The following is an 18,403-nucleotide window of genomic DNA, read 5'->3' on the forward strand; positions in this document are numbered from 1 at the left end:
ATTTGTAAATATATTCCCACCATACCATCATGATAGCCCTGAAGAAGATGAACAATCCCCAAGCTCTAAAAGCTCCATACATGATTTTATTCTTATTTTATATGTTCTTGCATACAATGATTAAGAAACTGTGGTAAGAGAAATATTATTATTATTATTATCCTACAACAGCTCCACTGGCTCCCTATCAAGTTCCGCATTGAATTCAAAATCCTCCTCTTAGCATTTAAGTCCACCCACAGCCCCCCCCCCCCCCCCCCCACCTCCTCCACGTTGCTTCCTCCTCCATCCACCTGACTGTCCTACCTGCCCGTCTCACCACCATGGGTGCAAAGCATTCAGCCGCTCTGCTCTGAACTCAGGAACACTCCCTCACTTCAAATCCACACTGAAAACCCATCTGTTCAAAACTGCCTTTTCCCTCTGATCTCATTTGCACTGTGTTGTTTTGTTAATTTTGTTTACTCCCCATTTTTATTGTTGTTTGTGTTGCACTGTTTTTAACAAATGTAAGGAGTCCTTGAGTGCTAAGAAAGGCGCCTATAAATAAAATGTATTATTATTATTATTATTATTATTACCATGTTACTCAAGTTGAAATTCACTTATCTGCATCCCTTTTTATGTCATTAGATTCTGCTCAGTGTTTTGTAAACAGAAACCTTATAGATGTGTATTTCCTGTTGCTTTTTTAAAACTTTATTTGCTTGTTTTCACGAATCTAATAATAAAAACATTTGTAGAACATTTCGGTTAAGCACTTGACAAAGAGAAAAGGGCATATAAAGGCAGGGATTTCTCGTTTCAGTGAGCATTACAATCTTAAATTATAAGGACAGAGCATAAGTGAACTTGGGAAAAGAGAGGACTTCAACACTCAATAAAACAAAAGGGTGGAAAATAATAAGAAATAATAAGAAATATTTATATACAAAGAGATTATATTATTACATTTCCTTTAAAACAATTCTTATTATTTATCATTTGGATAGCCTCAAAATAATGTCGAAGTTGAATATGAATTAATTTCATATTAATCAATCCTCAATGAATCCACTGTGTTGTTTAGTTTTAGTTTTCAGAGCAGGTAATGACATCTTTTGCTTCCAATTAAATCCAATGACTGTATTGAGTGTTAAAAATATACTGCCACTCCCAGAATAAATGCATAATCTTCATTAACCTTACAAAATTCACATTTGCTGTACTTCCTGTTGCAGACCAAGGAAACTAAAAGCTTATGACGTCAGCGGACAGGAAGTTAACAAGGACCCCACCAAAAAACTGCAGTTATATGATTATGTTTGTATGTAATGTGGGAGTTGGTTATAAATAAAGATTTAAAACTTTTTTTTAAAAGCACAACAACAACAACAACAAGAACACACCGCCCTAACACTTCCGGGTCGGGGCCCGTCTAAATGAACCATTAATCGGAGGGAGCAGCTTTTGGCTCGAGCTCGTGTCTGAAGTTCTTATTGCATGACTAAGGACGTGCGCGGCTAAAGAAGACTCGAGAACCCGACGGTAATCCCCCAAACACCGAAGACAACATGGCGACCACCGTCAGCACTCAGCGGGGACAGGTAAACAGCGGCTTACGGTGTGTTCATTCAGGGCAGAGGCTCCGGCAGACAGCTAGGCGGAACTAGCCCAGACTGCACTTCATCAATAACTCCGATAGTTAACTCCCCGTAGTCCTTAGACACCAGCAGAACGGCACTGTAACACAGCAACACCGACACTGCTAGCGAGGAAATGACCAGTAACGGCAGACCGAGCTAGTGTTCGGTTAGCTAGCATATGTTCCCGTTAGTCCCCACGCTCTAACGTTAGGAGTTTATGGCTGTTAAATCACTACGATATCTGTCGACAATGGAGCTAATACAGTAGTGATTCAGCTGACGTCAGTGGCTCACTGATGACTTGTTTCTGAAGAGAGGATGATGACAGTTCATCACAGTGACCATACACCCAGATGTTAACCCAGTTTAACGTTAGCGGAGACATAACCATCTATGGCTGAAATGGTGCCTGTCACAACCACATGATCTAACAGGAGTGGGGAAGAGGCAGAGTGTGTCAGTGTTTACACTGAGGAGGAATGTTCAGTGTGTGGCTCCTCCAAGTCACACTCCTCTGGGATAACTGGGCTAACTGCTATAACTTTGCAACCATAACTATAGAAAAGGGGTATTTGTGGTCACGCAGTTTATAACACTGCAGATATATAGATATTGCCATACTTTCATCAGTGGGCCATAGGTAAGATGGTCATTAACTTTTACTTTAAAACTTTATTCATCAGTGGTCACATACAATTGTTAGAACTATGCAGTGAAATTTGACTTCTGCTTTTGACCCCAAAAAATTAGAGATGCACGATCCACTATGTTCCGATCCAATCAGATACCTGGGCTGAGCGTAACGATACCCGATACCGATCCGATCCTACTGTTGAATGAATGAAGCGTATACCTGTCCATGTAAGGGAAGGCAACAGGCTTGATATAAACATTTAGCCTTGTTTAAAAAAGGTAACAAATTAACACAGGTATAAATGTACTTAATATTATTTTTTAAGTAGCAAAAATAAACAACACCATGTAAAGTGCACTGTAAACAGATATTTTCAAATGTAATATAAAATCTAGCAGCTGCCTTAACCCAACAAACAATGGCTAAATTAACTTGTTGTGTCTGATATTAATAAAAAATATGTGACTGGATCAGAATGCTTGATCGGCCTCATTCATCCCATATCAGACCCAGCTAATTAGTCGATTTCAGAGCCGGTATCGGGTATTGAATCGGTGCCTCCCCACTGAAAGTTTAGTGTCTTGCTCAAGGGTATTTCAACATGTAGAAGGTAAGCCTTGAATCAAACCTCCAACCTTGTGGTTTAAAGCACATAGACCTAGCATAAAGTGCCAATCTGTGAAATGCCAACTGCTAAAACGTAATGTAAATATATATACAGACCTTTTCAAAGACGTAAACATAAACATTCTAAATGTGTCCTAGTTTATTTCCTGTTGCCGTGAATGTGAATGACATCAGCTGACAGGAAGTTAACAAGGACCAAGGCTGTTGCCTAGCAATGGAATTCTGTTGAAAAGGTCTATACAAATAACTGACAAACGGTGGATATACTAAACTATATATCTTTGTCTTTATCCGCTCTACCTCCTGCGCCACAGTTGCCCCTAAAATCTGTTCCGATAGATAACTTGGTGATTATTTAAACGAACATGTATTAGATTACAGCTTTAAAGGGAAATTCCGGTGCAAAATCATCCCAGGGTCTTTTTTTTTGTGTATAAACTATTAACATAGATTTTCCAGAGGGACGCTAACAGCCTGTCGCAGTTAACACCGCTGAGCTCTGGGCGGCGAGTTGAACGCATTCAAGCGTCTTTTTTAACCACCAATACTGTTCAAAATAACGGCAAACCTCTGCAGCAGCATGAGAAGAGTCCCTACACAGAAAACAAAGCACCAACAACGTAGTTAGTGAACCCAGAGTTTATTAAAAGAGTGTTTTAAAGACTTACCTTCTGGCCCCTGTACCAGCTGCTCCATTCAAGTCAACAACCAAATACAATCCAAAGAGAAGGAGCCCATTGATGATTTATTCCAGCAAAACATGTAAACTTTGTGGTTTGTGGCAGTTTGGTGAAATGTAAGTTAATAATAGATGGAAAGCAGCGGAATTTCACTTTAAGGGCCTGTGATAAGGAGCAACAGTGACAACACCAGCACGTTTCTGAAAAGTTAAATCAGGACTGCATCAGTTTGAGCTAGGTGTACTGAGTAAACTGGCAATTGCATGTAAACTATGTTACAGATATTGAGTGGATATCCTCTACACTGTGGTCTTTATGCTGCTGTCAGTCTTCACATGAACACAGGTGTCTTGAGATGAAACTTATTAGGATTTATAAATTCAAGTGTGTTCAGTCTGACGTAACACCAACAAAATGCCCCTATAATGCACTATAGATGTGGTCTTCATAGAAAGTGTGAGAGAGGACGTGGCTAGAACTACAAGAGCCTCTGGTGATTCTGTGAAGGTCTGTCATACTTCATCACTTTCTGCTGATCACACGCACATGACTTTCACGAGAATACAAATTGGCCATAGCATTAAGTCATTTAATCAGGAGTTCAACATGCACATTGGAAAACAGAATAATACATATCACAGTACAACAACAATACCCCCCCCCCCCCCCCCCCAAAAAAAAAATGTATCATTCAACTTATTAGTCAAATTGAGCTACATGCAGTGTTTCCAATGTCTTATTTCCATGGTCTCAAATAAAAACATACCGAGTCATTCATTCATTAATCTCCAAAATGAAAGATGGGCACAGTTCAAGTAGGGCTGGGCAATAATTCAATATGATACTTTATAGTCTTTCAGTGGAATCATGTCTTTATGAAATCCTATTTTGAGATATCGTGATATAAAATGTTGTCGTCTAAATGACAATAACAAGCACATTGACCCAAACTTCTCAAAAAAATGGTTCTGAAATACCTGAGGGAATATCATTTGAAAAATGCAGTTTTGGTTTTATAATCAAAATCGCCATATTGACCAATAGATCTCATTAAAACAATTACATTGCTATTGCATATATTTTTCTATATCTGTTTATTGCAGTGTCACAAAACCAGTAGCCGAACAGCATTACGGCAATATATATATATATAAAGATGACCGTGTATTTCTTTTTATATAGACTATGTATTTATTATATAACCAGAGTACATATATCGGGATTTCGTTATTTAGATCTATACGGGAATAGATGATTTGTGCCATAATCTCAAGGCCTAAATTCAAGCATACTTTATTAACTGCCTCCTTAAATTTAGCACTTTTAGTTGAAACTATTATCAGTAGTAGTGTGATGGAGGCATGTTTTTGTCTTTAAACCCCTTTATGTACAGTATATATGTGTTTTCAGGTGTATATTGGGGAGCTTCCCCAGGACTTCCTGCGAATCACTCCCACCCAGCAGCAGCAGCAGGTCCAGCTGGATGCCCAGGCAGCCAGGCAGCTGCAGTTTGGAGGCTCCATAGGCACCGTAGGGCGACTCAGCATTACTGTGGTCCAGGTAAACACAATTCAGCTTCACTGTTAGAAATACAATTGCATCTCATTGAAATTTTTGTACCACTAGTGGACAAAGGTTGTTCCTAAACAAGAGATAATCTCCGGTGAGCCTTCACCCCCTGGTGAGCACCAGGCCTAGACAGTACACTAGACATGGAGGAGCTGCAGTGTTTATTCATGAGCAAACTGTAACACACTGTACATTTACTGACAGGTTCACTGTCTGTCCTGCTGCTGGACGAACTGGTCCAGTTTTTGGACCAGACGGAACTGCTACAGACACTCACTTTAGTGTCACATGAACACTGTCAGTACACAAGTGTGATGCTGACGTCACGTCTGTGGCCAAGACATTAGTTAACCCCTGTAAAGCCGTGGAGAGGGGCCAACTTTGAATGTTGTTGACAAACCGTAACTGACTAATTCTACTCATTGTGCCTTTATGATATACAGTAAAAGCATATTATGAATTACCTTTCATAATAATTTTCATAATTTTCTGATTATCATGCTAGTCACTAGTATTTTAAGAAAATAACTATTATGCTTTGTAAGTGTAAAACAAAAACATCTATTTTAATGGTAACTTATAGAAATCCTGCACTTTCACTCTGTCATTATTATTATCCATGTTACACACACAGGCCTGGAATACACACACACACACATGCACAAACAGGACCTTTCTACATGGAATTAATGGGGACATGTCAATCGGGGGCTGACAATGGAATCGGCGCCCCAAGCATTTGCAGTGCCTTGCAGTGTTTTGTGCCTTGCTCAACAGCACCTCGGCAGTGCCCAGGGGATGAACTGGCATCTCTGAGTCCCCTATGGACTGAGCTACTGGCGCCTAGTTGAAGATTTCATTACTCAAGCCCTGAGAGCTAAGTTTGCCGATCATTTTCATTCTCCTGGGAGATTGTATTGAAGTCTGAGCTGAAATCCCCAATAAGCATTCTGATGTAGCCTCTGTGGATCTGTTGGCTCTGTGTGCAAACTGCTGAGGGTCCTGGTGAGGGCTGGAGTGTTGTTTTTGATGTGCTGGAGAACCATTTTTAAAGCACTTCATAAGAGCGGGGGTGAGTGGACCAGGACGGTAGTTGTTTTAGACCAGACACTGCAGACATTGCAGGGACAGCGACGGGGTGGCTGGCTTGAACAAGGTGGAGAAATTCTCCTATGACAGTGACGTGTTTAAAATGCTGTCAGTGACAGGCAAAGCAACTTTGCTCAAATTCACTCTCATCAGAATTTTTCTCACATCCGCTGTGGATACTGGCAGGGGCCGGGCTTTGGAGGCAGAGTAGACTTGACAGCTGACTCTTTCAAAGCGAGTATAGAAGGTGTTAAGATCAACTGGCAAAGTGGCCTTAGGACGCACTCACACTCTCCGTCTGTACCGTGCCCCGTGCTTTAGGGGCCCCGTGCTCTGCATCACACCAACGTGAGCATTCGCCGCCATTGTTTTAAATGTCCGAGCATGGTCCCTCCTTCTTTTTTCTATGTCCGAACAGGCGCACATAAAATGACGTCAGAACCGCCATAGGCCTCGTGCTCGTACACGTGCGCACGCTCGTGCTTGTACATGTGCAAACATGCTTTACAAAAGCCCAGCTCTCCCAAAAGGGCCGTGGACGTGCACTCACACTGGTCAAACGAACTACACTTTAGCCGTGAAATGTCCTGGGGCACGGTACGGAAGGACAGTGTTAGTGCGCCCTTAGTGCGCATTCAGACTAGATCAGGCAGTCCTGTTAAAAAGCCTCCCATTCATTTTGGAGAGGGGTTGGGAATTTAGGTGGTGGGGGCCGCAAGAGGGTGCTGAGAAAAACATTGCGGCCTGTGGGCGAAAAGTTGAGAGAGATCTCTCAACAGCAGCTCACACTCTGTGTCCTATTGGCTTGTCTCAAATTAGTCTGTTAGCTTGTCTCAAAGTGCTCCTTGACACCAATAATTTTCCATGAAGTATGAATCAATTGGAACAGTTTGTTTTTTTAACTGCACATTCGTCAAACCTGATTTGTCTCTCTAGAACGGCCTGATAAAATAATATCATCATTTTTTTTATCAACACCCTGATTGGCAGATGTAAAAATGCAACCACTGTTGTAATCTGCAACAGAGGCTATCAATGTGTTTGCTATACCAGAGACCAGATTAGAGAAAACCAGAGTGAGAGCAAGACCTTTGTGGCCGTGACATTCTTCTTACACCACATACGGACACAACCTGTGACACCTTCAAGCGCAGTTGGAAATGTCAAGGTCATAACAACGAAATAAACGATTGTGTAATATAAAATCTACTTGTGCCACATCAGGGGGTTGCAGAATACAACGGGACACAACACAAACGGTCCATTAAAGTGACACTCTCGCACAACCCTGCCGCAAATCGCTGGAGCTGCTGGAAGTTTGAGGGGCTTCTGCTTTTGCAGGCTTGGGTGGTGTGGATCGCCTGCCACATACAGTGCCTATAGAAAACCACAATACTCTTTTGAAATAATCACTTTTTTGTTTTGCAGCCTAAAATGATAATACATAAAAAAAGATATATTTTTCCAGTGTGATTTACATATTTTGCCTTACAACATTCAAGTGATTTTTTTTTAAATCAAATTTATGAAAATTAAAGAACAGAACATCTGTGGATGGACTTGAAGAGTGCAGTCCATCAGCGCTTACCACAGAATCTGACTGAAATCCAACAGTACTGCAGGAAGAATGGGGAAATATTTCCTAATCTAGGTGCACAAAGCTGGTAGAGACAGATCCAAACAGCCTGATGGCTGTAATTAGAGAAAAAGGTGCCTCCACAAAGGATTACATCTGGGGAATCATCACTTTTACAACACTGCTGTTCTAGTTTTTCATTTTCTATTCATTTTCAGAAAATTAGAAGAAAAATTCACTTGAATGTCTTTAGGCAAAATGTGTAAATCAGACTGGAAAAATATATTTGTTTATGTATTATCAGTTCAGACTGTAAAACAATAAAAGTGACTATTTCAAAAAGGGTATCACGACTTTCCATGGCCACTGTATCTGTGGTGTTGGTGTTGAGGCTTGTCTCCAGTCTCTCCTGATGCCTCCTAGCTGTCAGTCTGTCTTAGTGTTGATATTGTATATTCCTTAAGATTGATGTGGTTCTATTGGGCAGCATGATCTCTGAACCTATGTGAGTCTGTGGAGCTGCTGTGGCCCCATCTGTCCACACTTCATCTGTCTTCTTCTGATAGTTTGACCCCTTTTAATCAGTTGGGAGTAAATAGGCAGGAGATGCAGGGAAATCTGAACTTATTGTCCAGAGTGGGGCGGAGAAGGGCTTTGTAGCTGCCTGGAATGTTCGTGTATGGTACAGCGTATTGTATCCCCAGGTGGGGGTGCAGACATGAGCAGCATTTCCACCTGAAGTTCCCGGTACAACCACAGGAACTTTCCTCACGGAGAAAGTCCTCTGCTGTCCCTTCTCATTTCCCCTGTAGCTGTGCCCTCAGACCTGCAGGCTGCAGCTTCAAAAGTCCTGTCTTACCTCCTCCTCTGGTTAGTTGAGTTTGACGTCCAGAATCAAGCAAATATCAAACATCTTTGCAATTAAATGCACAATGAGATGCTATTTATCTGATTTTGTTTATGGTGACACAAATAACACTAATAGTACTGATTTTAGAACAGGGCACTAAATGATCCCATTGACCTCTGTATCATGTAGAATAGCTTTGTCATTTGCAGGTTCCTCCATTGTACATTTGAAATCATCCACCTGTATACCACAATCTACTGAATACATTGGAACACGTGCCAAGTTGAACTGTGACGCCTAACTGAAGGCACTTTGTTTGTTTTTCTGTATAGGCCAAGCTGGCTAAAAACTACGGTATGACTCGAATGGATCCGTATTGTCGGATCCGACTGGGCTATGCAGTCTATGAGACACCAACTGCTCACAACGGAGCCAAGAACCCGCGCTGGAACAAGGTGATCCAGTGTACGGTGCCTCCTGGGGTGGACTCCTTCTACCTGGAGATCTTTGATGAGGTGAGGAAGTGTTGTGGATCATCTGACCTGCTAATTATGTACAGTGTGTGTCAGGGATTGTCGATCTTTCAGATTCTGTTGAACTGCAGCTGAACTTTGTATACAGGGCTCCAGACTAACTTTCTCCCTATTTAACATTATTTCATTCTTTACAGGGGGGTTGATTTTAGCAGAGAGCTGTGTTGGTGCTGTAGGTGTCTTTGCACAGTACTTGTGTTAGCCGAGGTGTAGCCTACGGTACTCACAGTATACAGTAGCACAGTAGCACCCCCCCCTCGCCTGTCAACATACGAAGAGACTCACAGCCACATCAGACTGCCGTTTATTTCTTCCCATAGAGCTGACATGAAAACTATTTTGGTTTAGTAAATTTCTGCTGTCGACAGACGGCAGAGAGACGCTCTAATATTTTACATAAAAGTAGACTAAACTAAAAGTTATAGGACACTTAGACTTGTCATAAAATAGCCTATTCACTTTATACGAGCTGTCAATGGAACTTGAAAGTTGCACAATTCTTCATAAAATGAGAGTAGAGAGCAGAGCTTTTCAGCCCAACACTGTCGCAACACAATGTGGATTTAGCACTGTGATGCTGTTATAGTCAGTAGAGTCACTGTTTTCTCAGTAGCTGAAGCTTGAGTGCAGCGGAGCTATCTGCTGCGATCTGAAATAAAACTGCTGAGGATCAGTGACACCACCGCCACACACAGACATGTAATATGTGTAGTGAAGACTAATTTAATATAGACTACACTGAGTTGCCCAACACTGATACTAAACAATATGACAACAGGATTAACATTAGGTGTGTTTCCACAATGGTCGACTACCCTGAAAAAGGCGGGTCCATCTCGCCAAAAACGTCCCTAATTTGCATGTCAGTCGCTCAGCAGGCCGTTTTAGCAGGTAGAAAATGGCCCTGTCGGGTCTCTCTCTCTCCCTCTCTCTCTCTTTCTCTCGCGCACTGAACATTAAAACATCAGGTTTGGGAAATTGGAGAAGCGAGTGTTTTCTGCTGAGGAAACTGATCTGCTTGTGTGCAAAGCTGCAGCTCCTCTGTCCCATCAACAACTCCATTTGACTGCATATTGCCAAATACACTAATAACCTATGAAACCTGTTGACAGATGTAACACAACAAAACGTTTTGGTTCATAAAGTTACTGTTCCATGTGCGTAAATACACACAGTGTATTTACTAGAAATCTATTTTTTTGGGGTAACAAGACATTATATCTCTGAGTTAGTCGCAAAGAAATCTAAAACTGCGCTGCATATTGGATCTGAAGCTGACAAAAGAGGTAAGCTGAAAAAGATTGGCAAAGGGTCAACACTGCAGGAAAAAAATCTTTTTTGCATAACCGCCACATAGTTGACTGGAGCTGCTACACTCTCATTCATGGACTCTCACTTCCATGCAAGAGCAGCTGCTGTATCAAGTGCGACATCTGGTGGTAAAAGTCAGCATACCGGTCCAGTCTGGCTTTAGCCCAATATGTAACCTGTTTGAAAAGAATTACACTGGCCCAAGCCTAATTTAAACAGTTGCATTTCCTGTCAGTAAAGCCTACAAATAAACTTAACAAACATATGGACTTGTGTTAAACAACATCTATTAAAATAACAACACAGTCTCCACATAACAACACTTAAGCCGTGCTTGCCCCTCCCTCATTAGACACTGAGGTGCCCCCCCCCCCCCCCCCCCCCCCCGAGCTTTGCTGCAGTAGTAATGTTTACTCAGAGAGTCGGAGGACAATAATAATCATCATAATGGACTGCATTTATACAGCGCCTTTCTCAGTACTCAAGGCGCTTTACAGAGTCCAGGTTCCATTCATTCACGCAGACATAAACTACGATGGTAGTCACAGCTGCCCTGGGGCAGACTGACGGAAGCGTGGCAGCTAATCAGCACCTACGGCCCCTCGGACCACCTCCTCAAACAAACAGAAGAAGAAGAATTCCTTTATTTGTCCCGCAATGGGGAAATTCAATATTTCACTCTGTTATTGTTATTCATGTTACACACACACACAGGCCCTAAATACACACACATGCACAAACAGGACCTATATACATGCAACTAATGGAGAGATGTTAGAGCGAGGGGGCTGCCAGTGACCGGCGCCCCGAGCAGTTGGGGGTTCGGTGCCTTGCTCAACAGCACCTCGGCAGTGCCCAGGAGATTAACTGGCACCTCTCCAGCCACCAGTCCACGCTCCATTCATGGTCCACACAGGGACTCGAACCAGCGACACCTATGGACTGAGCTACTGCCGCCCCAGCAGTCATACACATTCACACTAGGTAAGGTGGGTGAAGTGTCTCACCCAAGGACACAACGACCATGACACACAAGTAGGGCAGGGCTGGGATTGAATCGCCGACCCTTCAGACATTGGCCGACCCGCTCTACCAACAGAGCCACAGCTGCTTTTTATTTGTATAATTACATTTTTACACAAGTACCTTTACTTGAGTACAATATTTTAGTACTCTTCCCACCTCTGCACTGTTGCGGTGCAATGCACGTATGAAAAATCTTTGTATTTTGCTTCTTTCTTTTTTGCATGTGATCTCATGAGTTTCTTGACTGTGTCCATGTGTTTTTTCTGATGTGCTATCCAGAGAGCGTTCTCCATGGATGACAGGATAGCATGGACTCATGTCACCGTCCCAGAGGGCCTGAGAGAAGGCAATGTGGTGGATGAGTGGTTCAGCCTCAGTGGCAGGCAGGGTGACGACAAAGAGGGCATGATCAACCTGGTGATGTCTTTTGCTGTAAGTAGATTAACACACAGCCTGTCAGACAGACTGACTTCTTGTACTGTGACAAGTGACTCTTGTAGTTTCTCTGGTTATGTTGTCAGTATGGATTTATATTTTATGTTACTCCTGAAACCCTTTAAAGACATTCAATTTAGGATACAGTCATTTATTGTGTGATGTGGTGAGGTCAGGATAGTATAAGAAGATAACACCCTTTAATTAAAGGGGTCCTATTATGTTTTTCCTTATTTTCTGTCATATATATGTTCTTATGACGTTGGATGATCAAATAATGAGGTAAACGTTTGTACAGTTGTGGTCAAAAGTTTACACACACTCGTGTAGTCTTGGGTTTTCAATCATTTCTAAATCTCTTATTTTTCTGTGATGGAATGATTGGACTTAATACTGTACAGCCATGACAAACTTGTTGTTCACAAGTGTATGTTAACTTTGACCACAACTGTATGTGTAAGCAGTCTAACCCCCGTGAGCAGACCTGTTCAGGATGCAGACTGTGTCATTTGGGCAGTTTTTTCTACTTTCTCGGCGGATGAAAAGCCTTCACAGATTTTCAAATCAGGTCATCTGCTTCAGGCACAACATGCCGGGCAGACACATAAAGTACAGCTACGGACAGCTTTGGTAGAACATGCTGCTGTTTACTACATGTAGCTACATGCTAACAGAAGACAACCAACTGGGAATTTGCTGACACTCTTCACAAATTGTATTTGAGATTTGACCAGTTGTTAGTTAACACAGTCCGTCCGTCTGTCTGCTCTGCGTCTGATGTTTAACGTTATCCACATTAATGATCAAACTATTATGGCATGTCTGCTGACATGCTTATGGTTTGGTAATAGACCAATTCATAGACCTATCACAGTAACTGAGATGGAAACTTTCTTTTGAAACATTTGTCTAGGTCGGTACTTTGGGGGTTTGGGGCACGGTCCGCACATCTTCACATCACCTTCATTTGAATACATCCCACCATGTGTGAAAACTAGTGTACCTTTACATGCGTGCGCACCATTTATACATGAGGCCCCAGGTGCTTATTGGTGAAACATGTGACTTCAACTCATCCTGCACTCATTTGAGACATGACTGCTCTCATCTGTTCACTACAGCAGACGTGAAAGAGGTAAAACAGTGAGCAGAAGCAGTGAAGCTCATCTTGGTTCTGTCTGTGTCTTTGTGCCAGTCCTTACCAGCAGGGATGATGACTCAGCCTGTGGTCCTGATGCCCTCTGTGTATCAGCAAGGAGTAGGATATGTGCCTATTGCAGGTCAGAGACACACACACACACACACATTTATGTTCTTTAACTTATGCTAAAGGTCTGGATAAGTTTGGAAAAATGCTCGTATTGTTTCCAGTCTATTATCTCACTTTCTAAAATAAAATATATTAATATATACAAATCAAAAAAAGTTTACTAACGCAGCACAGTCGACCTGTAGATAATATGAACCTAATCAAGCTGGCTGTGGAATGATGTCAGGTCACCATGGTTACCGTTCGCTGTGCGACTGCGATTCTCATTTATTGAATTTTTTACATACGTGTCGTCTACATTTTATTTCTGATTCATTTTTATTATTATTGTTTTATTGATTTGAAAGTATATTAATCCATCTAAAGCCAGTGAAGCAAAGACTCGTTTTCTTTTGTAGTTCCTGGTTAATTGAACGTCCCTACTGTTACAGTCTGTAGGGGTCACAGGTTATTAATTGCATTTGAATTGAATGCTGTGCGTTGAACATGTCTGGGTCTGCAGTTCATTCACTTATCTGAGCTGCAATACGAAGGTAAAAATGTCTTGTAATTACTTTTCAACATAATGGCTTACACAGTCAGACTTTAACATACGTGTTAAAAGTTGGATTTTAAAACCCTTTATTTACATAATAAGCATCTAAAAACTGCTATTCAGGTGTTTAATATTAACTGAAAAATCCTCCAGGAAGTCTGGAAATTTGAGAGGAACCCTGAAATTTGTAACAGAAAGCCTGTGTCACTTTTCATGCTTATTTGCAAACTTTGCATCTGCTGCATTAAAACTGGCCCTTACACCAGCAGTACGTCCTGTGTTGCTAGGTGTGCCTGCAGTCTACAACCAGGGCATGGTGCCCATGGCGATGCCAGCAGCTGTGCCGGCTGTTGGGGGCCAGGGGCCAGTGTGCAGCGAGGAGGACCTAAAGGCTCTGCAGGACATGTTCCCCAACCTAGATAAGGAGGTGGTTCGCACTGTGCTGGAGGCCCAACAGGGCAACAAGGACGCTGCAATCAACTCTCTGCTGCAGATGGCTGAGGAACTCTAACTGCACAACACACACACACACACACACACACACACACACACACACACACACACACACACACACACACACACACACACACACACACACACACACACACACACACACACACACACACACACACACGCATGCATGTACACAGACATAAAAACAGTCTTTACTGATGGAGAGACTGTCCACTCTCTGCACACACCCACATACTGCAGCCACACGTGAGCTCCCGGCCCTCCTGGTAGCTACTGCGATCTGTTTCCCTCTATTGACTCCTGATGTAAAATGATATCACTGATAGTTGTATTTGGGAAATTCATGTCAGGATCATTAGGGTTTGTATCACAGTCTGTATTCACAGCGCTGATCCCAGCATTTGATTTGCACTGTTTGCACTCTTATGAGTCAGGTTCAGAGTCCATCTTATGTTTATGTTGATATTGTATTACTAGTATGTGTAGAAACCTGCAGTGAACTTCTACTGATTCATACGTAGCTGTGTTTGGAGCATTCAAAATCTGATAAATTATTGTGGATGTATTAAATTATATAGAATTCTATATGGTGGCGAAAGAACTGCGAATGAGCAAATGACCTGAGAGATGGACGTTCACGTTCAAAGTTTTGATGGAACCCAGATTCAATCAGTTGAATGAGGATATGAAGACTGTTAAAAGTAAGTACTTTTATAAATGACGATGTAGCTTTCCAGAACGAAACACTTCCATCCAAGTTGACTTGGCTTAACTTACTTGTACTATAGTACCACCATCAGGTTAACGTTTGTACATGAGAGAAAAACCGATTTGGGGCGTTCATGCTTCATAGTTTGACGTAATGGACTGCAGCTTCTAACACTGCTAGCAGAGCTTTACATGTTAAGTCTTGTTGTTTTCCAGCCCCAGTGTTTGTGTTGTAGCATTCCACTGACACTTGTAGGATACAAGGTCTTGCTTCTAATGTGCTGTCTGCCAAAGTATCGATTGAAGAAATGTCTGATGGTTCTGACTTTTCACTTGTGATTTCAAAACTGTCACTATTGAGATTCCTAAAATTTCATTTTATTCTGCGTCATGTGATTCTGTTATTTTTTAATTCACTGCTGCACAGCACCTGGAAACCCCGGCACTTTCAGTTTGATTTATGAAACGAATAATTAGCAAAGGTTAAAATTAATTAGTCAGTTTAGTTAATTTATAAAAACTCCTGGCATGAACGGAAGGTGTTAAAGGTTGAATATGGTGGAGGGGTCCAAAATGAAAGTATTGCTTTTCCATAAAAAAATATATTTATTCTGAATTAATTTAAAAAAAAATGTTGACAGGTTTGATAATGCCTTCCTGTCCCGTTCTGTTTCTATGGTAGCATCCAATAGCGTTTGCCATTGCTGGTTGCCAGGGTTGTCTGTTGTTGGGTGCAGCTACTGTAGGCTGGCACTGGGTGAAATGGAGTTAGCCAATCATGCAGCTGCTACGGAGCCTCAGTGAGGGGGCGTTATTTGTCCCAGCAGCTGAGTGAGCGGAGACGGGCAAAAACCAGATTCACTATAGGCCGAGCATTCACTCCATGGACTGAGAGAAAGGAGGGAAACGCCATTCAAACGCACGCCCACATGGCTACGCTTCTCCTTGAACGCTAACATCACTTTCATCTTTACTTAGCTGGAACGGCTAACGCTAACAGCTAACAACACTGACGCTAACTGTCAGACCCCGGTCTCCTGTAGGCGACTGGGCCGGTTCTGACCAACCTGGCAACCCGACTGCTGGAGTTATTTTTTTGTTGTTGCGACTACGATCTTGAGACACGAGATGGCGGTGTTCTGCTCATTCTCCATATTCAACCTTTAAGATTGTCACATGATATATAGGAATAGGAGAAGTTAGCGAAGTTTTATCGATCATTCAGCATTATTAAGTAAGGTAACTTTTATTGTACCAAAGGGTAGATTTGGTTGCAGGTAAAAAGAGTAGGCTGCTTACACACAAATAGACGACATTAATGACATTGACAAAGACATTGACATAACAGTGGCAACAGTGCTCCCGACATAGAGACATGGTTAAATCTCTGAAATATATATATATATATATATATTTTTTTTTTCAGGGGATAAAATACAGAATAAAAGTCATCCTAACAGATTCTCGCAGCTAAGCCAGAATAAGTAATAAATATATAAATACATTAAGAAGGCTGTGCAGTCAATAAGTGATAAATTAGTGTGTAGTCTAATAGCCTAAGTGTTATTCAATATAACAGCTGAGGGAACAAAACTGCCTCTGTATCTTTTAGTTTTGCAGGCAGGGCTGCAAAAGGCTGAAATTCACTGTGTAGTGGTCGGGATCTATCCTCTAAGATTGACCCAACTCGCCTCTGTAGCTGCCTGCTGTGTAGGGATTCCAGGTTCAGCTGTGGCTCTCCAATCAGCCTACTAGCCCACCTCACAATTTGGTTTAGGGAATTTTTATTTTTCAGGGGTAGGTTGCTGAACCAAGAGAGCAGGTTAAAATAGATTACAGATTCAGTGAAGCAGCGGTAAAACATAGTGAGCAACTTTCTGTCGATGTGGAGGGAGGACAATTTCCTCAGACAGTAAAGCCGCTGGTTCCCCTTTTTGTATGCAGCCTCACAGTTTGCCTCAAAGTTTAAAGTGTCAATAATGGTCCCCAGGTATTTATATTTGTTGACACACTCCACTGCTTGACCCTTTATGCTGATGATTTCTTTAGCCATGGTGAGTTTCCTAAAATCAATGCACATGTTTTTTGTTTTGGAAATGTTCATTTGTAGAAAGGACCCGTCACACCAGTCTACAAAATCCTGGACAACTGGACCATGACCTGTTTCATTCCCCTGTAGCAGGCTCACAATGACAGAGTCATCTGTCATTGACTTTCTTTGAGGAAACTCTTATTACAGGTTCATAAAGAAAAAAACATTGAATTACTTTTTGCTGCTACAACATGACAATATTAAATAGACAACACAACTTTAAAATAGCAACAAACTAGCAAAATAGCTCCCCTACCTTCTACACCACTTCTGCCACCCTTGCTCTGAACACCCATTTTTAAAATGTTAATCTCAACTACACTCCTGTAAGTTTCCTTGGCTGTATCTTGCACAGTTGGAATGAAACGCACGTTGACAAAATCTGTCCAAAGACAGATGTTCTTTAAACAGCAGGTAAAATAATGGAAATCTCCTCTGTGTTAGTTGCTGCTACAGTAGGTGTTTCCAGGACTGATGACATACCAAGACTCACAAGGTGAAAACAATACCAGCACCACTGTCGCAGCTTTTAATAAAGATTCATTTTACCTCTGCATCACCCACACTGACTGCTTTCTGCCACGATGCATCATGTTGAGTGCTGGTTGACCCTGGATTCGTTCATTTGGCCCCAATTCGGTTGTGGAATCTGATTTAGACTGCAGTCACAGTGATCAAGCAGCCTCAACAACAAGTCAGCAACATGTCATTTCCCATTAAAGTAAGTGATGTTTGGAGCCAATTATGCAATTCACAAAAAGACAACTATGCCTTCAACAGTGACCAAATTGAATTCAGTTTTTGTTATTTTCAGAATATTGATTGCCAGCTTGGTTTTCACATACAGAGAATTTGCTTTGGTACATAATAATGTGGGTGAGGCCAGCTACAGTCGGAAAGAAAGTCATGAGCTTTTGATCTTGATAGAGCACAGCCTCCAGCAAGAAGGACATGTTTGTGTCCAGGATGATGTTGTCATATATGTTACATATAAGGGCATATATAATTACATACATAGATCCGCTGGATACATGAAGATATAGCTTTATCACATATATGAAGTACCCATAGTAACATTTGTATTTATATGGTATTATACACTGGAGATCAAAATTAGAGAGCAAGTTATTCATTCTTGATTTATTCTGAAATATTTTTTTATTGTACATTACTTGATAGAATATCTCCTGTGTCTACACCACTGCTGTACCAGCATGTTTTTGTTAAATAACCAAGGCACTTCAACAAAAACCTTAATTTAGTGGACAAAAACGTGATCAAAACTAGAGAACAGTAACCATTGTGTCAGAAGAGAAGATTTCAACCATGTTTTCTTCTCTAGGATTCAAAACTGAACAGGAAGTGTAGA

General features: G+C 41.6%; 1 protein-coding gene across 1 annotated transcript; it reads left to right on the top strand.

Annotated features, from left to right (window-relative positions):
• The first annotated feature begins 1,306 nt into the window (after positions 1-1,306).
• tollip (toll interacting protein) lies at positions 1,307-15,328 on the top strand. The gene is made up of 6 exons (XM_083917709.1): positions 1,307-1,586; positions 4,977-5,126; positions 8,983-9,165; positions 11,800-11,952; positions 13,151-13,235; positions 14,048-15,328. The coding sequence occupies exons 1-6, from the start codon at positions 1,554-1,556 to the stop codon at positions 14,269-14,271; spliced, it is 828 nt and encodes a 275-aa protein (XP_083773835.1). The 5' UTR covers positions 1,307-1,553; the 3' UTR covers positions 14,272-15,328.
• Positions 15,329-18,403: the final 3,075 nt, after the last annotated feature.

This window comes from Echiichthys vipera (assembly GCF_963691815.1).
Source record: "Echiichthys vipera genome assembly, chromosome: 1".
Taxonomy (NCBI): domain Eukaryota; kingdom Metazoa; phylum Chordata; class Actinopteri; order Perciformes; family Trachinidae; genus Echiichthys; species Echiichthys vipera.